This window comes from Eumetopias jubatus, unplaced genomic scaffold, assembly GCF_037043125.1.
Source record: "Eumetopias jubatus isolate StellerSeaLion01/CBP00866 unplaced genomic scaffold, mEumJub1_p1.0 scaffold_10, whole genome shotgun sequence".
Classification (NCBI taxonomy): Eukaryota; Metazoa; Chordata; class Mammalia; order Carnivora; family Otariidae; genus Eumetopias; species Eumetopias jubatus.
In genome coordinates, this window is record NW_028274816.1 from 74,579,985 (window position 1) to 74,605,916 (window position 25,932).

Genomic DNA, 25,932 nt, shown 5'->3' on the forward strand with positions numbered 1-25,932 from the left:
TGCTGGAACCATTTCGGTGCAGCAGGAGGATCCAAAGCCAGGCAAGCATGCTTACCCCAATCAGAAAGCCTAGCCACGCCAGGACTTCTCCCTTGCAGGTTGTCTCATGATACAGAGGCCCTTTACAGTAACGCCCCAGGGGAATGTTCTGGGAGGGTTGCTGGAGGGCCACAGCATGATCATGAGGTGAGGGAGATGGCAGGTTGGAGAGGAAAAATAAACAGAAAGCTGCTCTTTGGTAGAGCCTTTTGAGATACAGGGCCTTCAGGCTTCTGGTACCCTGAATTGTAACCCTAAATCTACAACAACCACCTCTCTGGCTTATGAGAGGAGAAATTCTGTATGTGTTGAAATAAACTGTGAGGTACTTGAGGAGATCCCACCCACAGTGACTTGGGATGAATATCTTGATGGGATGGAGCCTTCTTTATCCAAGAGAGAAAGAGAGACAGACAGAGAAAGGAGAGGGAGGGAGAAGCTTTAATAAAGGAAACAAAAGTAATTATAAAAAATGCCACCTTGTTTTCAATTAAATGAAAGAAACATGAACCTTACAAAATATGAGGTGAAGATGAATTGGTAGTGGTAGGGAAATAATGTAAGGAAACAACAAATAGTAAAGGACCAAATCAAAACAAATACAATATGGCAGATGAGCTTGAGAACCTATGAAAGAATTCCAAGGAAGAGGGATAAGAGATGAAAATCTGTATGAATATATGTAAATACATATGAATATGTGAAGGTAATATATATAGCACAGAGAAGATAGAATCTCAAATTTTGGAAATACGAAGGGGAAAAAATCCAGATAAATGGAATAGAAATATTATTTTAAAGCATACAGAAAGAAAGCTTTTTCAAGATACCGAAAGCCCTAGTTTTCAGATTGGAAAAAAAACCTCATCATGTGTTGGAAAAATGAACAAAGTATATAAACATATACAAATTTTCTAGAATTAAAATTTAACTTAAATTTTGATCTCTACAGAAATCCAAAAAGAAAGAACTTAGGCTACCTAGAAAGGTTTTGCGGGGGAACAAAGGCAGGTAGACCTCAGATGACGTCTCAGATGATGTCTCAGAGCTACGTCTGAGGGGATTTGGGGAGAAATTGCTGTGACCCATGAATTCCGAACTCAACCATTCCATCACTCACCTGTAAAAACAGCTGAGAGTCACAGATATAGAAAGAATTGGGGGTTAGCCTCTCATGCGTCATCTCTCAGGATGTTGGGGGCGAAGCTACTTAAGGATTTACTCAAACCAAGTGAGAAATAAATAAAAAGTATTTAAGAAGGAGTACATCATATATAAAGGGTCTGGCAATGATCTCGGACTTTTCCTGTGCATGGAATTAATGAACATATAGTTACAAAACAGAATGTTAGTGTGATAAATATTTCACCGCCACCATATCTGGGCTACTCTACAATGATTCCCATCTATAGTAAAAAAAAAAAAAAAAAAAAAAAAAAAAAGTGGGGGGAGCTTTAACTCTAGGGATAAATTCTCTTTAGCACTTGCTTCTTACCAATAAACCCAAAACATCAGTTCAGTAACTTGGAGAGTTAATGACAAAGACAGAAAACTAATGTGTGGGTGCCATCTTTTGGCTCTGTTGGAGCAGCTCCCATCTATCATTGGCGATGCAAAAAGCTAGAACTTCTATGGAGGGAAATGGGGCGATATCAAACTCGACCACATAGCACTTACCCTTTGACCCAGAAATCCCACTTCTAGGAATGTACCTGGAAGGCAGACCTCCAACAATACAATACTCCAAAGTTATTCAATGCCACGTTATTTGGAATGGCAAAATAGTATAAACAACCTCTGGCCAAACTATGGTGTAGTCCCATGGGGTGCGATGCAGGTGTATTAAAAAAAAAATGAGGGAGATATATTTAAATTGATAGGGAGTGATTTCCAGGACCCATCACTACAGAAAAAAAAAAAAACGGTGTTCAAGTATATCTAGGACGCTACCTTTTGTGTGAGAAAGGAGGGTAAATAAGAAAACGTATGTGTGCAAATGTAAACGCACATCTGCTCATGTTTGCAAAGACAGACCAGAAATGAGTGGGACCGGTGACCTACCAGGAGCGGAGGTGAGGAACAGGAGTAGTCAAACTACTTTTTGGGTAGTTTGACTTTAGAATGCTACACATTCAAACAATCCAATTGATGAGGATGGGAACAAACCTCCAAAACTCAAGGCAAAGAGAAATAAATGAACTTGACTATACTTCAGATGAACAATGAAATCACGTGGAAGGGGGAAAAGAACTCATCCAAGTCACTTCGGAACAGGGTGTTTTGACTGGCTATCCTCACAGGAAAAGTGGAGAATTAGAAAGGAATTCTGAAGTCTTGTCAGGGTGAGAAGTGAGGAGAGCTATGGGAACATGCATGGAGACATCATCCCTCCCTCCTGCCGGTCACTTGGGAGACTCAGACCTTTGGTCTAGGACAGTCACTCGCAAAGTGTGGTCCCCAGACCAGCAGCATCATGTGGGGAAACCCTTAGAAATGCAAGTTCTCCAGCCCCACCCAGACCTACAGAACCATCTGAAGCTCTGGGGGGTAGAGCTCAGAAATCTGCCTTTTCGCAAGCTTTTCAGGTGATTCTCATACCCCTGAGCCGCCCGGTGACTCTCAAGTTTGAGAACCACTGTCCACAGCTCCAAATACCAACAGTGCACCAATTAGTTACTCTAATACTAAGGAAAAAAAATAAAAACCAACCTTGTAGCAAAGGGGCTATTTTACAGATGAGGGAAGTTTGTCAAAGAGAAGGGACACCCAAGACTACATGGCCAATGAGTGGCTAGAGCCCCCAATTTTGAGCTACTCATACACACTCCTTCCACAAAATCACAAAATGTCGAGTTAATACAACCTCCAGTCTTCTCTCCTGTGGAAATTTTAGCTATAACTTTGGACAGCGATGTCCTGGATCGCTCTTCAGAATCAGATCAAAGGCGTTCCCTGTAAAGGCTTAGCACCCCCTCCACGTTCCCCATCCTCAAAGCTTCCCCCTTTAGGGGGCAGTGGCCACTGATGGGCAGGGGGCACCCTGAGAAGCACAATGGTGGGCAGCGAAGATGCTGGTGGGAGCACAGGTCTGAAATACGCACGCTGCCAGAGGGAGGAGGCATAATGGGGAACCTGAAACCCTCCCCACCGGGAGCCCGCTCCATCCTTCCGAGCGTTTCCACGAATTCTCCTTCAGCTTACCTGTTGTGGCGCTGTGCCGTTGGAAAGGGTGTCTAACAAGTCAGAAGAAGACAGAAAGTAAAACCGAGGGAAGGCAAGCCTTTTGGTATCCAGGTACTCGGCCAGGGCCTTCTCACACAGGTATAACCTGAGGGCACAGACACAGAATTTCCTGATTAAGTTTGCTTAGACCCACAGGTGCATGCATAGACTCGGCCAAAATGAAGACAGACGCAGCGTATGGACTACCTGCAGAATCGGTGCAAGAAACACTTACGGGTACTTGCAAATATACACACTGGTGCATTTCCACCCAAATAAATGGCACCTGACATACAGGCAAACCAAGGTGCGTGCGCGCGCACGCGCGCGCGCACACACACACACACACACACACACACACGCTCGCTTGGACAGTTAAAGAAAGTAAAGATCTCGGAGACAGAATCAGAAAAAGGAAACATTGCCCTCCTCAGGACAAAAAGGGGAGGCAGCAAGCAGACCGTCACCTGCTCTGAAGATCTTCCAGTTTTTCGTAAAGACCTGGTTTGTTGGTGGCTTCCACTACATTGGGAGTCTTCTGGGCGGCATAAGCTAGCTCTTTAAAGTCTATGTCAATGCCTTCGAATCTTTTAGAATCCTGAAATAAACACGTGGGGAAAAATGAACTATCGCTTTCTTGGACTCGAAGATCCCTCGTGTAGCAAGTGAGAAGCAGAAACCTGTTCTGGGGATGTTCTAAAACTCAGAGAAGGAAATATCCTTAGCTTGAAAGAGCTGTTCCTGAACATTTTGGTTGTAAACCTCCTTTCTGTTTTGGAAAAATCACAGAGGAGTGCAAAGTGATTTTGTGTATGTGGGTAATATATCCATCAATGCATCTCCTCTATTGGAAGTTCAAGTTGAGAAATTTAAAAGTATTTGTTAATTCATTTATTTTATTTTTTAAAAAAGATTTATTTATTTTTAGGGGGGGGCGGGAGGAGCAGAGGGAGACAGAGAATCTCCAGCAGACTCCCTGCTGAGTGAGGATGATCCTATTACTATTTTTTTTTTTAAGATTTTATTTATTCGAATGAGAGTGAGAGAGCACAAGCGGGGGAAGGGGCAGAGGGAGAGGGAGAAGCAGACTCCCCGCTGAGCAGGGAGCCTGACATGGGATTCGGTCCTACGACCCTGAGATCATGATCTGAGCCGAAATCAAGTGTCAAATACTTAACCTACTGAGCCACCCAGGCGCCCCTGTTAATTCATTTAAAAAGTAACAATATTAAACCCACAATGGTAACATAACACACTTTTATCTAAAATAGTTGTATTTTCCACAACAAAATAACTTAGAAGGTAGCCTTGTTTCACTTTTTTACCCCAAATTTAATGTCTGACTTAGGACATGACCAGATTTTCTTTCCTGCTCTGCATTCAATCTGTTGTGACTTCACATGTCCAGTAGTCTCTGGAAAACTCCCGTGTGTGCACAGAAAAATGAGAATGAACAAAAAGGCAAGTAACATCTTAGCATTATTACTAAGACAGTCTTGACCTTGAGGATCCCCTACGAAGGTCGGGGTCCTGGGACCATGCCTTGAGAACCGTTGGGGTAAAACACATACTTCCTGCATCAGCTGGACAGCAGATCCAGTGTGTCTTCTGGGTCTGCGCAAAAGTTGATGTAACCAAAGAAAGATGTTCTTCAGCAAATGTGATGTCAAATTAATTATCATCGTTTCCCTCAAACATACAACTGCTCAAGAGTGTAGTTGAAATGCCCGGGACAATAACATGCAGGCTTTAGCCCAATATCTGGCACCTGGTCAGAGCCTGTGGTATTATTATTATGTGACAACAATCATAACAGTGAGTGCTGTGTGCACTCTTTAATTACACCCCTGAAGTGGGTACTGGTATTTGTCCCAGTTTACAGGAGGAAACAAGAGCACAGAGAGGTTAAGTAATTTGCCCAAGATCCCACAGCTACAAGTGGGAAAGCTAGCCCCTCTCCCAAGAAGATTTAAAAATAGGATGGCAGGGTAAATTATGACTGATCCATGAGGTATTTTGTTCCCGTGAAAGATGAGAAAGTAATCTGGCTTATTCAATTTGGCCTAATGACATCTCTCTCGGAACGGTTTCCGGCTGTTTTTCATTCCAGATGTACAACCTGTAATCTGCATTAGGGCGTGGAATTGTGGGATAAGCTGGAAAAATACAACGTTTTGACGGAATGAGCTTTAACTTTTTAAGTGGGGCCTGAACGACACGTGATGTTTTGGAAGGAAACTAATTTGGAAGCCGAGAACTTGCTATACCAAAGGGAGACAAGAGAACGTCTGCAAAATAAAAAATAAAAAAAAATTTTTTTCTTAATGAATTCGAGTTCACCGAGAGGTGGGTAAGCTAATGGCACGTTAATTAGGACAGATTAGAAGGGGCAATCAACCACAGGGAAGGTAGTAATGAGAAGAATGCAGATTTTCTCGAAATTCATTGTTTAGGACAGAGCGGAAGGCTGGTGTTAAGCGCGTGGCTCAGGCCAGAGGTGTCACAGAGTGGCTCCCTGCTGAGAAGGAACTTGCATTTGCCTGGAAACAAGGCTCCCTTCCAGTGGCTAGCTGCTCTGTAATCATCTGTGGAGCAACTCAGGACTAGCTCATCCCAAACTGCGGTAGCAGATAGTTTCTGCTTCCTCTCTTGTATATACATTAAAAAAACAACAACAAAACCCCCCCAGAACCCCCCCCAAAGAAACCACCACCACCACCAACAACAACAAAAAACACACCATGTTCTCCTTCCTTTTCCCCACCCAATCCAGGGACAAACAAATTGGTGTGCATTTCACCTTCTCTCTTTGCCTGCCTTTTGATGGCTTGGAAGGCCCCCATGTGTGTGGGAGGTGCCTCTGAGTGAAGCCAAGGCAAGCAAAGAAGGAAAGGTCTAGAGATGAGGGAACCAGGGGCTCCTCCCTTCACTCAAGTAAGAGAACAGAGAGAGCAGGATTTCCTCAGCAGGTACCTGGGGCAGCTGAGCCCGGATATCCTCGGAGCCAATGAATATACTTTCCAGGTGAGACCACGTGCGCTGCACATGGAACCAGGCAGAGATGACAGCATCAGCCGTGGACAGCTTCTTCTGCCAGCCAGACACGTCCTCCAGGAAGAAGGCAATGTACTTGGACATCATCAGGTTCTGCAGTTGGACTTGGTTGTCCTCCAGAACCTCGATGAGGTCCTCATCTGACTGCAGCTGGGGGACGTTGGTCCGCGGGTGGGGCTCGCACTGGAATTCCCTGCTGGCCCAGGTGGTCTGCAGCTCCTTCAAGGTCTTCTCCATGGCCATCTCTTTCACAGCTTTGTCCACAATGCCCCGGACCTCATCCTCAAAATGGTGCAGCTGGAGCTGCAGGAGATGGGCCAGGGTGGCGTCCTCATCCATGGTGAAGCTCGCACCCATGGCTTGCATCAGCTGCCTCCAGTGCCGCTCCCGGACAGCTGGGTTCTGCAGCTCGGCCACCGCCCTCAGGGAAGTCAAGGTGTTCAATACCATGTTCTCCAGGCCTGTGAATGCATCCCAGGCCCTGACCTCCTTGTCGAGGTTCCGGATGTGCCTGGCGAACCGTTTACACTCCCAGTCCAGAGCCTCCACGTTAACCTCCTTCCACCGGGTGGTCTCCCAGGCATAGATGCTGGAGGTCACCAACCCAATGGTGTCCCAGAGCTCCTTCAGCTGGCACACCTCCTTTCTGCACTGCTTCAGCTGCTTGTAATCAGGAACATTGACTTCAAACAAGCCAGCAGCCTCGGAAATGGAGGCCATGGTAGACTCCATCTGCTGTATCTCCCTGTGCCTGGCATCCAGAACTCGGTGAGGATCAATGCTATCAAACCTACAAAACACAATGTGTTCCCTTTGTGAGTATAGCACCCAGCGGCTCATCTCCTGGAATCACCCAAGTGACACCGGTTCAAATCTTTAAGTGCTTAGTATTTTAGCAAAAAGCAGTAATGGTCACCAAGGCCTGGGAAGAAAAGGCCCTCTGGTAGGTAGGGGTGGGGTAAACACGGCCAGCTGGAGAAAACGCCATGCAAGGGGAACACCATGCTTGGATCTTTTCTTCACATCTGAGAAGGTAAAATGACTCCTTTCCCTTTCCACCAGCCCCAGCTCCCCCATCCAGGTGTAGAGGGGACCACCCCTTTGTTCAAGCTCCCTTTAGACTCTGCCCTTCACTTGTTGGCTTCTGGAGCACCTGACGTAAGGGGGCACTGTCATGCTACTGTTGATGCTATAAAGCCAAAGCTCTGGCCAGGAGCTACAAGTCGTAGGTGGTCTATAAGTGAGCAAGCTGGCACTTAGAAGCCCAACCCTAGACCAAACTTGGCATCACTCCCTCTGGGGCACTGGTTCTCAGTCTGGGTGGCATATTAGAATCTTCTGGAAGCTCTGAATGATCTCCACGCCTGGGCTGCTCCCCAGTCCAATTAAATCAGACTCTTTGGGGGTGAGACCTGGGCAAAGGCATTTTGCTTTCAAGCTCTCCGGGTGGTTCCAGTGGGCAGGTTGGTGTCCTTGATGCTGGTGAAGCTCCCACTGGTAGCCTGCACCCTCTTCAGGCAATACCACCTCCAAGTTTGGGAACCATGGGTAGGGGACCCTGAAGACCAAGCACAAAGCCCTCACAAAGGCCCTGTACAGTCACTGTCCCATTCCTTCACTATGTCCCTCGAGTCAGGCTCCTCATCTTCTTAAGTCCCTCCTCCAAGTTGTCCTTGATCTCCCTTTCCCCCATTCTGGCCTGCTCCCTCCTACATCCTGGGTAGCCTGTGCTTCTGGAGCCAACTGCTATAGACACTGTATCTAGCTTTACAGTTGTAGTTCACATTTCCTCACCCTCTTCTCTCCAGTGCTCAGGGCATGCCCCCACTGCCCCTGACCCTCACCCGCTTTACAGTGCTACCCCTCTAGACCTGTGTTCCTGGCATAGCCTCTCCTCCAACACAAGGGCCCAATGTGCAGGGGCACCTGGCTGGCTTAGTCGGTGGAGCATGTGACTCTTGATCTTGGGAGACATGAGCTTAAGCCCCATGCTGGGTATAGAGATTACTTAAAAATTAAAAACAAAATAAAGAACCCTACATACAAAGGAACCCACATGGGCAAACAACACTTCTTTGATCAGAAGCATGCAGAATCGAGGTGTTCAAGGAGCCTCTTCTTTTCCTTCCCTAATCTCCTCTCTCCCCATCACTGATCTTAGGTTTCTTCTTTCTGTGTGCTTGGAGGGCTAGATATCGAGGCACCCTGACTTCAGGGTGAATACTGTGTTCCTCTAAAATCAGAATAGGGCAGGGGTGCCTGGGTGGCACAGTCCGTTAAGCAACCAACTCTTGGTTTCCGCTCAGGTTGTGACCTGAGTCATGCGATTGAGCCCCACGTCAGGTTCCACACTCAGCAGGGAGTCTGCTTGAGATTCTCTCTCTCCCTCTCCTTCTGCCCCTCCTGCTCATGCTCTATTTCTCTCCCTCTCAAATAAATAAGTCTTAAAAAAAATTCAAATATGGCATCATGGGGTTCATCATCAAGGGGAAAGTTGAGAGGAAATGAGTGACCGGAGGGTTGGTCAGGTCCTCCAGTCTAGCACTCCTGTGTGTGTGCCCATATGTGTGTATACGTACGTATGTGTATGTTGGGTGGGTAGTGGGGTAGGGAGGGGAGGAGGCCATACAAACTCCTATTCTTGAACTGCCTCCTCTCTCAGTTGTCTTTGGAAATATTTAACTTGATGGATGGAAAGTAATCCTAATTGAAGTCATTTACCTGAACTGCTTGCCACTTAAGACTAATTACCATGCAACACAATAACAGTTATGCATACCATTAAATTAGTGTCAGATTAACTTTGATGCTTGCTATGTTTGATTCTGTTTGTTCCATCTAAACAGTTTTTGGCTCGTGTGCTATGGTTGTGCATTTACATCTTAAGAGAATGAGACTGCTTCATGTGTGTCTGCTGGACACTGCTTCAGATGTGTCACATCATGACACATCTTCGCTGTTCTCCAGCTCCTGAGAGTTCCAGAATGGAACATGAGATTGAAGTCCTCAGAGCTGAAGAGGGTCCTTCGTCTATATAGGCAAGGTGCTTTCTCCCCCAGGAGACCAGTGGATAAAGAACCAGAAGGAAAGCAATATAATATTCTCATGGCAAGTGGTCCAGCAGGAAAAGCTGACCATGCATGAGCAATCCGTCTGCTTATTCTTCATTTCCAAAGAATAATTGTCAGGGTTGCGTAGGTTCTACTTTTTATCTTGACTGGAGTGACTTGCAAAGCGAATTTTGCCTCTTGCTGTACAAGATCTACCAGACAAACTCTAAAAGCCCACATTCTGTTTACTTTATTAATGGAGTATAATTCAGGAATAACTTATTAGGTAAGATGTGAGCTCCTACAGTGTTTGAGGGTATACACAAGAGAAAATAAATGGTCTTTCCAACCATTCTTTCCTTAACACATGTGAACACCCTTAAATCAATACTGGCTCCTCAAATATCTGGAAGAAGTGATCCTTTGTCAAACCTACTACAAACTTCATCTGCCTCGTGACATAATTTTTGTTTATAGTTTAAATTTGTGGACGGTCATTTCCTGTAGCTGAGCACACATAAAAGTTAATTTGGCCTAAGTAGTGAAAAGAATCCCTAGACGTGAGGGCAGGTAACCCTCTTCCCATTTCAAAACTCTAGTGCACATTTTCAGGATATTCACAGAGCTGATTAATGTGTCTAATAAACTAAAAGTAGTTCTCCAAGCCCTAGGGGAACAATACAGTATAAGAACAAGAAAGCAATAGGAGGGAAGGGGGTGTAGTAAGTCTTTAAAATTGAAATAATAATGCAAAAGTATTTTAATCTAAGAGAGAAATGCCTACCAAGTTGGGATGAATAGAATTGAGAGAAATGGAAATTTGGTGCTCATGAGAATGATCGCAGAAAAATGACTGACTTAGGCTTGACCTAGACATAGTATGGAGAGAGACAGAGGGAGGAATGAGTGAATTGAATTAATTATTGGGAAGCCAGCAGGTGGTACATACTGACCTCAGAACCACGCCTGTGCGCTCAGTGATGACACACCCCTGCGTCCTAAAACTCCCCTCCTCCCATCTGAACCTGGGATCTTCCAGTTCTTTCCATTCAGTGGCCCTCGTGTCAGTGAGTAGTGGAATGCTGCCTTCCACTTACTGGTCCAGGATGGAAGACAGAGAACGGTGCCAGTCTTCCTGCTCATCTTCCGTATTCAATCGATCCTGCTCATTCCCCTCCTAAGTCTCTCCCAGATCTGTTCTCTCTCCATTATCACAGCCGCTGCCTCAATCCAGGGCTGCTGCCATCACTCTCCCACGGAGCACTTGACCTTGAGTCAGTCTCGCTCCATCCTGTTCTCTGTAGCCATGGGATACTGGTGTTTACACTGCGTCATCCTCACGCTTAGACTCCTCAGTGGTTGATCGTGGCCAAAACCTGGGTGTGTGGATGACTCCATTCTCACTCCCATGCTCTGCATTTTCTTACTGTTTTTTACATTCTCACCCTTCTGTGCCTTTGCCCGGAATGCCCTCCCCTCCCACTCGTCTTTTTCCAAATGGCTAATCTGCATTTTCCCCTTGGCTCAAGCACCATCTTCCACAGGGGATGTGAACGGCCTCCTCAGGGGAGGCTCCAGTTGGCCACCCAATGAACATGTCTGAGTACTCACGTCTGAAATCGTCCCTGAGGTTGGGGAATATGTATCATCTTAAAATCCCAACACTTACATTGTTTTTTGCTGACTCCATTGTTGAGACCACAATCTCTTCTTCTCTATGAAAACCTGAATCAGGTGAATGAGTCAGATTAACTGGAAGAACAGGGTCAAGCTGAACTAATGACATGTCTTAGGGCACCGATATGTCCATGGGAGATTTGGTGACTAATCCTGCCCTTTACTTCAGCTACTGAAGAGACAACGGACACTACGTAAGCAAGACAGAGGCCCTTCTTTCCTCCTGTCTACTGTACTGGGCCATCTGGAGAGCCTTGCTTTCTCTAGTTGTCATATAGGATAGTACCCAAGGCGAGGGTGTCTTCAAGAAAGTTCTCTCAACCATTCACAGAATCTGGTAGCCAGTCAGCTGAAAACACTAATGGTGTCCGTTGAGCTGGAGCTCATCGAGATCAAGTGCTTTGGCTAAGAAAGCCCTGGGTAACCTTGGTCTTGATGTGGGTAAGATGACTGGATGTCATGGCATCATTCCTTAAGGTCAAGAAGACTGCACTTAAAAGTCAGGAACACTGAATCAGAGAATGCCACTAGAAGTGTGGAATGTTCCTTTCACTCAAAGGGGCAAATTCATCTCCAACTGTCAGAGTTGTGGAAAGCCCTTGACTCTGAGTGTGATGATTTAGCCAATTACTGTAAAGTGAGGGAGCTCAGCTAGGAATATGCTGATACAGCTCAGAGTTAAGAACTACAGAAGGAAGCCACACGTGAACATGAAGAACCTCTACCCAAGCAACCGGACATCACCCAGCATCTGACAGGCTGCAAGAGCCTAATGAGACACTCACTTTCTTCTTCCTCCTCAAAGACAAGATCAACGTGAGCTTCACCTGCAATCTAATCAGGAACGGAAACTTGCACTCACAGAGGAATGTGCCAGGGTCTGCATTTTAGAAATTCATAAATGATCTTAAAGGAAGGAACCAGAATTAAAATCCCTTGCCACACAGTGCCTTAAAATGTCAAGCACACACATTCACATACACCAAAGTAAGAAACCAAACTGAGGCATGAGTTGATTCCCACTAAGACTCCCTTCAGCACTAAATCCCCAATTCTGCTCTAGTCCTGATGTTTTCTTGAGAAGAAGAGAAACACATCACAATTGAAGTAATGTTTGCCTTTCCACGCTGCTGCGAGCAGTTCTTTTCAAAGTATTCTCTTGCAAAGATTCATCTGCATGTCAAATTAACAGATGCAAATTTGGAAAACCCAGCAAAGAGAAGCAATATCCTCCCAGCCAGCAGATACAAGTGCTAAGAAAGAAAAAACAACGCAGCTATCACATTAAAAGAACACCACCAGCTGATCAATACACATGCAGGATATAACTCTGAAGGAGGGATACCATGTTTCCAACGGACACACAAAATCAGACCAGCAAATGGGTGTTGTTTGCTTTTTTGCAGTTATCAGAAGACCCTTTGGGAAAATATTTCCCCAAATATCTCTGGAGTTCCTTTTTTGAAAAAAAATTTAAGGGACAGTTAATGTAAAGACATTCATGTCATTGCTTTCATGACTGTTGCCATTGGTGGGACTGTTGCCACTAAGCAATATTACTCAGCTCGATAACCCACCTCCTTCACCAGCTTTGGCTCTGCATGATTGGTGTTGAATTTCAAAAATTCAATTGCATGTCCGAAGGAGAGTCCAGAGAATATGTCTCAGACTCTGAAAGAACAGTCCCAGAAGGAGTTTCGCCACTGTTTAGAGCAATAGATATTTCCTTGGAACAAGGGCATAGCTCCAAAGGCAATTTTTCTAGAGGGATACAGACTCATTTGGAATTACATGCCCTGGCATGACTGCTTAAAAGGGAACCAGTGACTTCCCCCTAGGGCAGCAAGTCTCAAACTTGGCTGCACATTGGAATCATCTGAGGAGCTTTACAAACCACTGATGCCAGGTCTTGTCCCCAGAGAATCTGATTTAGTTGGTCTGCAGGCAGACTGGACACTGGAAATCTTAGAAGCTCCCCAGGTGATTATAGTTTGCAGCCAACATGGCGGCACACTGCCTTAGAGCCTCATGTCATACACATGTCCATCTTATGCAGAGTTTACCCATCTGTCCTGCCCTGCCTCTTAACGTACGCCTGTTGTTCTCTCCAGACCCAAGTACAGTAACTGGGAAACAGGAGCTGCTTAATAAATGTTTGGTGAGTGAATAACAAGAACAGGTAGGTCCTTCCTGTCTGCCATGTTGGGTGACCGACTGTTCCAATTTGTCTGAAACAGAGGGACTTCCCTGGAAGTGTGACTTTCAGTGCTAAAACCAGAACCACCAAGCGAAAACCGGGATGGTTGGTCATCCTCATGCCAGATACTATGGTACACACTTGCAAAAATTACTTCTTTCATTCTATCAACAACCTTATGAGATGGATCCTACGATTGACTCCATTTTATAGATGAGAGAACTAAAAGCCCAGAGTTAGTTTTTGGCTTCGTTTGTGGCTTTAATGCATTGCCTCCCCCTGTAATATTGTTTTCCATGGGTAGGTAACCCTGGCAATTAAAAGGTCACTTCTTACACAGGGCGTTTTCCAGTTTGGAGCCCTCCAAACTTGTCTGTCCTAAACTGTAGTGGAGAGCCAGTAGGAAGTTCAGCTAGGCAAGCAGAAAGCAAGTCATGGAGCTGGAGTGAGGGAGGGGCCCATCTCAGCTGACACATCAGCAGACACAGGACATTGAGAACCAGCTTGTTCTGGTTGGAGCCCCTGACACTGAGCAGTGGACCACGTGCAGACCCCTGGGTACACTTACTTCTCCACCAAGGGAGGATTTGCACTAAACTCGTGTGTGTATGCGCGCGCGTGCGGGTGTGAACCCATCTGAATGATGCTGCCTGGTCCTATCGTTGTCTTAAGTAAAGACCCCTTATCACAAGTGGGGACGGATCTAAGCAGAACTAAGCAGAAAAAGAAAGAAATCCATTACCTCAAATCCTTCCCTTAGGCTTCCAAAGTGCCTCCCAGAACTATTTTCAAATTCTATCTGCCACTTTTTTAAACCAAAAGAACACGAGTCTGTGAGAATTTAGAATACGAACAGCTTTGTCAAAAACCTTGTGATTTGATCACATACAGTCCCTTAACAAACCTGAAGACACGGAGTTTCTAGCCTTTTGTTTTTAAGGCACGGTGTTTGTGCAATCTTTGGTCGTCTTGTCCGGGCCATGATGGGACTCTGCCCATGTTAGCACCAGGTTCTAACCAACAGACCCAAGTGGGGAGGAAGACTTAACTAGTCTTCATCTGCTAAAAGAAATTCGATAACTCAAGCAGAAGACCCTCAGTTACCCAATGATTGCCATGTTGAAAAGAGAGGAGTGGGTACATACCTGAAGGGGGCTTCCCTGCGGAACTGCTCCCAGAACTGCTGTTGTTCAAGGTCAAAGGCTGAGCACCTCTGGCGGAGGAGGGCCACTTCATTCACCTGCAGCGGCGCTACATGCTGCCTCACGGTGACAGCCATCTTTTTCACGTTGTTCCACTTCTCAGGCAGCTCCTGCGAAGATGACCTCCATGTGGTCAGACCCACACTGTGCTCCCCCTCGCCAGCAGACCTGACGCTGGACGGCACCCAGATGTCTCCGGGTCCGCTATAAGGCTATGCTGTGACACCATGACATCATGTTCTCCCTTCCCCTGACCTGTCGCTCCTGGTCGCCTGCTTGCCTGGCTACGTACGGCCTCCTTCCCACCATCCACCACTAACCAGGTAACCCGTGCCCTTTTCTGTATTTTCTCAGAGTGCTTGATTATTTTCTTTTATGCCTCACATCGCCTTAGTCCATCTTAACGTTTTTCAGACTTGCTTTTTTCCCCTGAATCAAAAACTTGGCTCACCAATCCCCCCTCCAAAACAAAACCAAAAACACTTCATCCACGTCAATTCTCCCATCAATCTCCAGCATTGTGTTGCTTCCTATTTATGGAGTTTCCAGAATGTGCTAGAGAGCACACATCCATCACACAGATAGTTCCAAAACACAAGCCTTGGGTCCTCACCAAGCCCCATTTCTCATTTACCTCAACCCACCTCACCCCACTCTGAAGTTCAGAAACTTTCCCTCTATTTCTTTTATTCAGAAAACAAACTTTGTACTGACCTCCAGCTGCTTAAACACCATTTCGGGCAATTCCTGTTCATAGGTCTTCAGCAATTCAATTGTCTGCTGTAAGGGCTCAAACATCTCATCGATGCTGCTCTGTCGTTCTTTCAGAGCCATAAGGTGTCCCATGACCTCGATCAATCCTTCGAAGTCTCCTTTTTCAACTTTCTTGAGCATGCCGCACTCACTATTTTTTATAAACACTTCAAGGTCGGCCAAGCTAAGCAAAACAAACAATGTGAAGAAATATTTCCCCTTCTACTCCTCAAAAGGAAGGTTTATTTATTTCCCCAACAATAACAGCTATTACTATGGAAAACTTCCCACGTGTCCAGCACTCTGCATAGATTCGACCCTGACAGTGAGAATACAGTCCTCTTTGGAATGGTCACAGGGGTCAAAGACAGAAACCTCCATGCTGGAGGAGACTCAGGAGACAGGACACATTAGTGGGACAACTGGCGAAATGTGAGTAAGGTCTGTTCATCAGCTAGTAGCTCTCCACCCATATTAGCTTTCTGGTTCTGATAACTGCATTATGGTTATACAAGATGGTATCATTTGAGAAAGCTCTGTGAAGGTACAAGGGAACTCTGTGCTATTTTTGCAACTTCTTTTGGCAAGTCTGACATTATTTCAAAGTGAACTTCAGAAAAAAATTTCAAAAAATTGAAAATACAATATTATGGCCTCTAAAGTGATACCACACTTGGGTTTAATTTGGACACTTACTAGAGGTGTAACCATGGCCAACTCATTTAACACCTCTGCGTCTCAGTCTCCTCACCTATATGATTGGGAAAATCATTTCTGTCTCACTGGTTATTGTGGGAGTGAAGTGACATTCAGTCTTTATTTCAAAAATATTTATTGAGCATCTATTACACAAAATGAGGTCTATCAATATATATTTGACCCAACCATGCTTCCAGGTTCTGAGGAGAGAATGATAAATGAAACAAAGGCTCTGCCCTTATGAAGTATAAATTCTAACGGGAAAAATAAATAGGAAACAAATCAATGAAATAAATTGTATGGTTTCACATGGTGTTGAAGGCTGTAAGAGGACAGAGACTATGGATGGTTCTATTTTCTATGCAGCGGTCAGTGAAGGCCTTTCTACTGAGATGATACTTGAGCAGAAATGGAAAGTATGGGCAGGAGTGAGCCACAGAAAGGGGGGAAGAGATTCTGAGGTACAGGGAACAGCGTGAGTAAAGGCACTGAGCCTGGATTCAGTCTGACGTGTCCGAGGGAGAGGGGAAAGGTCATGGGGCAGAAGCATGAGAGGAAGAGGAGGAAGCGCAGAGGGAGGAGAGCTGAAAGTATCAACGGGGCCAGACACCGCGGGGTCTTGCTCGCCAGGGTAAGGAGTCCAGATTTCATTCTAAGCATGAGCATTCTGAATAGGAGAATGGCATGACTTGACATATTTTCCAAAGATCTGTAGCTGGAGGAGGTGATGATGATGGTGGTGGCATTGGAGGTGGGGAGACAAGAATGGAAACCAGGAGGGCATTTAGAGACTCTAATTGTTGTCCAGGTGACAGGAGATGATGATGACGGTGACTCTGGCCTAGAAGGTGGACAAGAGGAGTGGTCAGGTTCAAGATAATTTCACAGGTAGACACTATAAGACCCACTGATGGATTGGGAGAGAGACGTGAGGGGATGAGAGAGATCATTAACTCCTGGCAATGAGGTCAATGACGATGCCATGTAAAGATACGGGGAAGAACTGGGGAAGACTGGGTTTTTTGGAGAGAGAAGGCGGAAGAGGAATAAATTTAAAATATATTATGTGTGAGATGCCTCACAGACACCAGACACCTAGGGGAGAAATCTATCAGCCAGCTGAATGGAAGTGTCGAGTTCTGGAGAGATGAGACTGAAAACATCAATTGGGTAGTTATTGATACACAGATGCATTCACAGTTTGGGGTTAGATATCACCTGGAATAGGACTGTAGATAGCAAGTTCAGAATTGAGGTTTCAGGAAGGCTAATATCTAGAAGAGATGAGCCCAGCCAAAGAGACCAGAGACCGAAAAGATGGGTCCAGTGAGTCAGAAGCAAAACCACAAAGGTGAGGTATCCTGAGAGCCACGGGGAGAAGCTGTTTGGGAAAGATGGAATAATCAGCTATGCCAAATCCTGCTGAAGGGCACGAGTAAGGTGAAGATGATCATCATCACGGAATTCAGCCATGCGACCATCACTGGTGATCTCGATGAGAGTGGTTCTGGTGGAGTGCTCTGGGAAAAGCCTAACTGCTGAGTAAGCCGGAGAAGAAGATGGAGACTTCTGTGTCTAGCTGTATGACACACACAATAATACGGATAAATAACCCTTCCACTGAACCCATGAAAATGCTTAAACATATATTTCAACATCATTTAAAAATGCATTGCTAAAGTGGCACAAAATTAAGGAACTTCGGGAGGCTGAACCAAGCACTAAGCAAGGGTCAAAGTGGTCTTTCTGTGATGGTTTCTACTGAACCCCAGAGACAGTAAGCTGCTATTTTGATTGCCTCGTGGGATGTGGGGATGGGGAACCGGTGATGCAGCCTGGGGCCCACACAAGGTGAGGAGGCTGGCAGGAAGTTGCACTTAGAGTTGAGACACCATAAAGGTGAACAAGAAATAAATCCACTGCACAGAAAGGGCAAGTATGGAAACGTCCTGCTTTAGCCTGGGCACTAGGTGGAACACTGCACGTTGAAATGCAAGTGGTCTGGGGTTGGAAGAGTCCCTCGATGACAGGCAGAAACAGATGGAGGGATACAGACTAGACTCCAATCCCCAAAGGATTCCCACAGATATTCACAAATTCCAAGGAACATGATATTTACCCTCCAAAGTCATAAAATACACAAGGAAAAAAGTCACCATGAGTAGGAGCCTGCAGAGGCACTGAAATGAAACCTGCAAAGATTTCAAATGTTGGAATTCAGAATATAAAATGGCAATATTTCATGTATTTTTAAAAACGAGTTCCCGTTTAAGTGCCTTGCTTAACTGTTTGTGACCCATGTGGCAGGAAAAAGTGCCTTCCTTGTAGTTTCTCAGACACCAATTTAAGACCGATTAAGAAAAATAACTTCAACATTCTGACCACAATATAGCAGTTAAGACAGAAATGCTCTCTTTAGGAATCACCCTTCAGAAACTTAAATAGGCTCTTACAGTCTCAGGAGGTCACAGGCACTGTCCCTGACCCAACTGTAGGTTCAAATATAAATTCAACATTGCCTGAGTCAGGAATAGAAGCAATTTCAGAGGCTCTCCAAATATACTCAGAATCTGTGATCCTGCATGGACCTTTGCTTTCTGAGAAGCGACAAAACTTACTGAAAACTCTGGGCTGTGATGGCATTACTCTGTGAAGAGAAGCACAGCAAAAGCCTTTAATCAATGCGTTTTAGCAATTCAAAAATGATCATACTGTGCTACACTGATGGGCAATTCCAGGAGAAAGAAGCTAATAATTTTTGGTAGGTCTTTATGTTAACTTTAATCTATGGCATGGAGAAACAAAACATTTTTAAGTTGACAAATCACAAGTTGTCTTCAGATCATCCTCTAATGAACATATTCTAAGACTTAAAAAAATGAGTAAATAAAGGACAGGCCTCAATATTTGAGCAAAGAACAAGAGAATACAAAAATGAACAAGCAAAATTATAAAATAACCAATAGGGCACCTGAGTGGCTTAATTGGTTAAGCATCTGCCTTGCGCTTGGGTCGTGATTTCAGGGTCCTGGGATCGAGTCCCACGTTGGGCTCCCAGCTCGGCAGGGAGTCTGTTTCTCCCTTTGCCTCTGCTGCTCCCCCCTGCCTGTGCTCTTTCACTCTCTCTCAAATAAATAAATAAAATTTTTTAAAAAAATAAATAAAATAACCAAATAGAAGGGCTAAAACTAGAATGTATTCATTAAAATTTAAAGCTCAATGAATGGATTAACCAGGAGACTTAAAGCTGAGCAAATCAGACAGCTGGGTGATAAAACTGGAAAAGTTATCCAAACTGCAGTGCAGACAGACAGATGTAAACTCTGAAATCTGTTAAAATATGTGGACAATGGTGAAAAAAATCTCACATAAGTTTCCTAAGAGCTCAGAAGAAACCAATAGAGAGGATGGGCAAGAAGCAATCTCTGAGATCCTTGCTGAGAATTTTCTTGAGCTGCTGAAAGACAACGTGAGTTCAAGAAAACCCAACAAATTCAAGGTGGAATTAATATAAACACACCCTTAAGCGGGGGGGGGGGGCGCCTGGGTGGCTCAGTTGGTGAAGCATCTGCCTTTGGCTCAGATCAGGATCTCAGGGTCCTAGGATGGAGCCCCGTGTCAGACTCCCTATTCAGCAGGGAGTCTGCTTCTCCTCCCTCTGCCCCTCCACTCTGTTCCTGCACTTCTTTTTTTTTGGCTTTCTCTCCCTCCCTCAAATAAATAAAATCTTAAAAAAAAAAAAAAAAAGAAACCCTTAAGGTACTTCATACTGATAACATCACCAAAAAGAAAAAATCTTAAAATTAGCTGATTAGCTTCAGAGCAAAGGCAGATTTTGACCAAACCAAACAAAAAACAAAAATCCCTCCAAAATCCAGACTGATGGCTGACTGCTCAGAAGCCAAAATGGCAGCCAAGACACGGAGGAATAATGCCTTCAATAAACTCACAGAAAATAGCTGTTATCCTAGAACTCTCCCTTCTACAAAACCATTTTTTTTCAAGTACAAGGGGAAAACACATGCCTTTTCAGACAAAGAAAGAACGAGAGTTTCACCAATAGACTTAAAATAATGGAACTTCTAATGAACATAACTCAGGGAACTGGTCTGTAATGTAGAAAGAGGCAATAGAAAAATGTTAGTAAATTTAATTGAATTTAAATAAATAAACATTGAGTGTATAAAATGAAGTGGAATTTGTGGTGTTTATAAATAAATAACAGAGAACAACTGAAATCACTGGGAATGAGACTATCATTTGATGAATGAACAGTTGAGATCAAACTATTCTAAAGTCTTCGTATTGATTGTGAGAAGAGTAACAAAAGTGACAAATTTATTCCTTTTAAGGATGCTTATTAAAATAGCTATGGTAACCATTACAACAGTAGACATGGATCATGTAACATCTAAATTAGCAGAAGGGAAAAAAATGGAATAAAAAACCCCCAAAATTCAACCCAAAAGGAGGCAAGGAAAGGAAGAAAAAAAAGAATAGAAAATATATAATAAAATGGTAGTAGAATAGATATTAATGAACAAAATCCCCCAGTTAAAAGACATATATTGCAATTTGCAACGACATGGATGGAACTGGCGGGTATTATGCTGAGCGAAATAACTCAGAGAAAGACATGTATCATATGACCTCACTGATATGAGGAATTCTTAATCTCAGGAAACAAACTGAGGGTTGCTGGAGTGGTGGGGGGTGGGAGGGATGGGGTGGCTGGGTGATAGACATTGGGGAGGGTATGTGCTATGGTGAGCACTGTGAATTGTGTACGACTGTTGAATCACAGACCTGTACCTCTGAAACAAATAATACATTATATGTTAAAAAAAAAAAAAAGAAAAAGAAGAAGACAGCAGGAGGGGAAGAATGAAGGGGGGGAAATCAGAGGGAGAGATGAACCATGAGAGACTATGGACTCTAAGAAACAATCTGAGGGTTCTAGAGGGGAGGGGGTGGGGGGATGGGTTAGCCTGGTGATGGGTATTAAAGAGGGCACGTTCTGCGTGGAGCACTGGGTGGTATATGCAAACAATGAATCGTGGAACACTACATCAAAAACTAATGATGTAATGTATGGTGATTAACATAACATAATAATAAAAAAAACCTGTTATATAAAAAAAGACACATATTAAGGTGAATAAAACATTCAGTTCTATGCCAATTATTAAAAAAAAAATCTCTCCTGATATAAAGGCACAGAAAGATTAAAAGCCAAAGGATAAAATGAGAGACACCAAGCTAATATCATACAAAGGAAATTGGTTTCATTATATTCATATAAGACAAAACAGACTTTAATATAAGAAATATAGCTAGTAATGAAGATTTTTATATATGGCTGAAAGTTCTAATTTGCCAGGAAGATATAAAAAGTCAAACTTGGGATGCTCATTTAACATAACCTTAAAATATAAGAAGCAAAAAGGGACAGAATTACAAGGTGAAATTGACAATCTCCCATCAAAGTGGAAGGTTTTATTTAAGCTTTTTATTTTAAGTAGGCTCCACACCCAGCATGGAGCCCAACACAGGGCTTGAACTCACGACTCTGAGATCAAGACCTGAGCTGAGATCAAGAGTTGGACACTTAACTTACTGAGCCACTGAGGTGCCCCAAAGTGGAAGATTTTTGGTACAACTATTTCAATAATTAATAAACTAAGCAGACAAAAAAGGGCAGTGAGGATACAGTGGATTTGAATAAAACCATTAACAAGTTTGATCAAAGAGTCCTGCACAGAACATTCCAAGCCCCAGCAGGTACAGAATACACATTCTCTTCAAATGTGCACAGAACATTTATAAAAATTGACCATACTGTGCAGTTTAAAGCAAACTTCAATAAATTTCAGAAGCCTATTATATACATCACCTTTTCTGACCACAATGCAATTGTTTAAAAATTCAAAACAAAATATAACTGGAAGGACTTCCCAGGAAGATGGCAGAGTAGGAGGGCCCTAGGCTCACCCTGTCCCATGGATACAACGAGGTAACACTCACAGAAGAAACCACCCGAAGACTAGCAGAATACACCTCACAACTAAACGTAGAGAAGAGGCCACATCAAAGAGGGCAGGAAGGGTGGAGACAAGGTCAGAACTAGATGAACTTGCCCAACCAGCCATGGGAGGGAAGCAACCGAGGGCACAGAGAAGGGAGAGAAACAGACCCTCTACACGAAGGAGCCCACACAGGGAAAACAAATCCCCGTAACATTTGGCTTGGAAAACAAGAGAGGCAGAATGTTCTAAGTTCTTACAACCACTGGGACTCAAAACCTGGAATTTTAAAAAAATCAGTGGGCTTGGCTCTGAGAGAGCAGAGAGGCCAAGAGGAAACTGAGCCTCTGCCCTTAAAGGGACAGCACAGCAAAAAGCCCATGGAGACACAGCAGAGAAGGAGCCCTTTGAAAGGTGCCTGGGGCATAGAGGAGGGAGAGTTATTTACTAATCTCAGAGCATGTTCTAGAGGCACAGAAATTGCTGGGGAACTCCTGCAGGAACAGAGGGACTGGCAGGTGCCACTTCCCTCTCCTGCCCCCCAGCATAAACACATAGGCACCTGCAGGACTTGCTACCTAACTTGCTAGCACGACTACTCCACCCCCATGCTCAGCTACCTACAATCTGTCCCTCTGGACAGCCTGCCTCAGTCTGGGCACTGCAAAATCCCTCCTACAGAAGAATGGCAGGGTGCAAAACTTGCTAGCATGGCTGCCCCAACGCACTGCCCCCACCATGCTGTGCTTTGGCTACTACCCTCTATAATTTGCTCTTGGCCAGGGCCAATACAAGGTGATGCCACAGGCCTGACAGTGTGCAAGCAGCCCATACGGTGGCCAGGACCACTCCAGTCTGGGGAAGGAAACAGAATTCCAGAGCCAGGAGGCACAGAGATCAACCCAAGGAAGCTCACACCAGGACACATAGCAGTTAAGATGGCAAAAAGTAGTGATAAAGAGAGAATTTTAAAAGCAGCAAGAGAAAAGAAAGCAGTTACATACAGAGGAAACCTCATAAGGCTATGAGTGGATTTTCAGCAAAAACTTTGCAGGCCAGAAAGGAGTAGAATGATACCCTCAAAGTGCTGAAAGGAAAAAATCCGCAGGCAAGAATACTCTATCCAGCAAGGCTGCCATTCAGAATAGAAGGAGAGATAAATAGTTTCTCAAACACACAAGCATTAAAGGAATTCATGACCACTAAACAGACCCTACAAGAATGTTAAAGGGGACTCTGAGTGGAAAGGAAAGACCATTAAAAAGACTCTAAGGAAAGTAGGAAGCACAAACACAATAAAAGTAAGCGTACCTGTAAAAATCAGTCAAGGGGCTCACAAAATAAAAGGATGTGAAGTATGACACCATATACCTAAAATGTGGAGGACAGAGAAGTAAAGATTGGATTCAAAATTAAGTGACCACCAACTTAATATAGACTGCCATATGCAAACCATGTTATATACAAACCTAACGGTAACCACAAATCAAAAACCAGTAATAGGTATGCAAAAAATGAAGAGAAAGGAATCCAAGTATATCATTAAAGAAAGCCCACTTATCAATAGAGAAGAGAACAAGAAAAGAAACGAAGAACTACAAAGACAGCCATAAAACAAATAACAAAATGGTGATAAGTACATACCTATCAATGACTTCTTTCAATGTCAATGGTCTAAATGCTCCAATCAAAAGGCATAGGGTGACAGAAAGGATAAAAAAAAACAAGACCCATCTATATGCTGCCTCCAACAGACTCGTTTCAGACCTAAAGACACATGCACATTGAAAGTGAAGGGATGGAGAAGCATTTATCATGCAAATGGATATGAAAAGGAAGCCGAAGTAGCAATACTTACAATAATACTTAACAAAAGACAAAGAAGGATGTTAGATAATCATTCAGGAGACAATCCAACAAGAAGACATAATAATTATAAATACTTATGCACCCAACATGGGAGCACCCAAATACTTAAAGCAGTTTACAACAAACATAGAGGAAATAATTGATAGTAATACAATAATAGTACGGACCTTTTACATCCCACTTACATCAGTAGATTATCCAAACAACATCAACAAAGAAACAGTGGCTTTGAATGACACATTGGATCAGGTGGATTTAACAGATATAGTCAGAACATTTCATCATAAAACAGAATACACGTTTTTTTCAAGTGCATATGGAACATTCTCCAGAATAGATCACATATTAGGGAACAAAACAAGTCTAAATAAACTCAAGATCAAAGTCACTTCATGCATCTTTTCTGACTACAATGCTATGAAATTAGAAATCAACCACAAGAAAAAAGTCTGGAAAGGGCATAAAAACATGGAGGTTAACTAACATGCTACCAAACAATGAATGGGTCAATCAAGAAATCAAAGAGGAAGTCTAAAAATCCATGAAGATAAATGAAAATGAAAACACAATGGTCCACAATCTTTGGGATACAGCAAAAGATGTTCTAAGAGGGAATTTTATAGCAATATAGGCCTACCTCAAGAAGAAAGGAAAAACTCAAACAACCTTACACCTAAAGGGGTTAGAAAAAGAACAAACAAAACCCAAAACCAATAGAAGGAAGGAAATAGTTAAGATTCGAGAAGAAATAAATGGAAACTAAAAAACAACAACACAAAACAAAAACCACAATAGAACAGATCAATAAAACCAGGATCTAATCTTTTGAAAAGATCAACAAAATGCATAAACCTTTAGTCACTCATCAAAGAGAGAGAGAGAGAAAGAGAGAGAACGCAAGCAAAATCAGAAATGAAAGAGGAGAAATAACTGACACTACAGAAATATGAACTATAAGAGAATATGATGAAAAACTATAGCCAACAAATTGCACAACCTAGAAGAAACTCCTAGAAACATATAACCTACCAAAACTGAAACAGGAATAGAAAATGTGAACAGACCAGTTATCAACAATGAAATTGAATCAGTAATCAAAAAACTTGCAACAAACAGAAGTCCAGGACCAGATGGCTTCACAGGTGAATTCCACCAAACATCTGAAGAAGCATGAATACCTTTTCTTCTCAAACTATTCCAAAAAATAGGAGAAGGAAAACTTCCAAATTCATTGTATGAGCTCTGCATTACCCTGATACCAAAACCAGATAGAGACACCACAAAACAAGAGAACTAAAGGCCAATATCTGATGAACATAGATGCAAAAATCCTCAACAAAATGCTTTTAAACCAAATCCAACAATACATTAAAAAAAAAAATCATTCACCACGATCAAGTGGGACTTATTCCTGGGATGCAAGGGTAGTTCATTAATTGCAAATCAATCAATGTGATACATCACATTAGTAAGAGAAAGGATAAGCGGCACCTGGGCAGTGCAGTTGGTTAAGCGTCTGACTCTTGGTTTCAGCTCAGGTTGTGATCTCAGGGTCCTGAGACAGAGCTCTGTATCGGGCTCTGCACTCATCGGGGAGTCTGCTTGAGATTCTCCCTCTCCCTCCTGCCCCTGCACTATCTCTCTCTCTCACTCTGTCTCATAAATGAGTGAATGAATGAATGAATGAATGAATGAATAAATATCTTTTTAAAAAGATGAAGGATAAGAACCATATGATCATTTCAACAGATGAAGAGAAAGCATTTGACAAAGTACAACATCCATCCATGATAAAAACATTCAACAAAATAGGTTTAAAGGGAATATAAACACAATAAAAAATAAAAATTTAACACAATAAAGACCATATGTGAAAAACCCACAGCAAACCTCATACTCAATGGGGAAACACTGAGAGCTTTTCCCCTAAAGTCAGGAACAAGACAAGGATGTCCACTCTCACTTTTATTCACCATAGTATTGGAAGTCCTAGCCACAACAATCAGATGAGAAAAATAAATAAAAGGCATCCAAATTGGCAAGGAAGAAGTAAAACTTTGACTATTTGCATCTGACATGATACTAGTTACAGAAAACCATAAACTCATCACCAAAAAAAATGCTAGAACTGATAAATGAATTCAATA

The 25,932-nt window shown here is 43.4% G+C and overlaps 1 protein-coding gene across 1 annotated transcript in view; it reads right to left on the minus strand.

Annotated features, from left to right (window-relative positions):
• DNAH9 (dynein axonemal heavy chain 9) overlaps positions 1-25,932 on the minus strand; it is a 371,410-nt gene that overhangs the window by 274,780 nt on the left and 70,698 nt on the right. Inside the window, exons 18-22 of the mRNA XM_088027042.1 lie at positions 15,156-15,378; positions 14,385-14,551; positions 6,235-7,105; positions 3,729-3,859; positions 3,241-3,367 (exon numbers count right to left, since the gene is read on the minus strand). Coding sequence (XP_087883168.1) covers positions 3,241-3,367; positions 3,729-3,859; positions 6,235-7,105; positions 14,385-14,551; positions 15,156-15,378 — 1,519 coding nt within the window. The remainder of the gene's footprint in view (positions 1-3,240; positions 3,368-3,728; positions 3,860-6,234; positions 7,106-14,384; positions 14,552-15,155; positions 15,379-25,932) is intronic.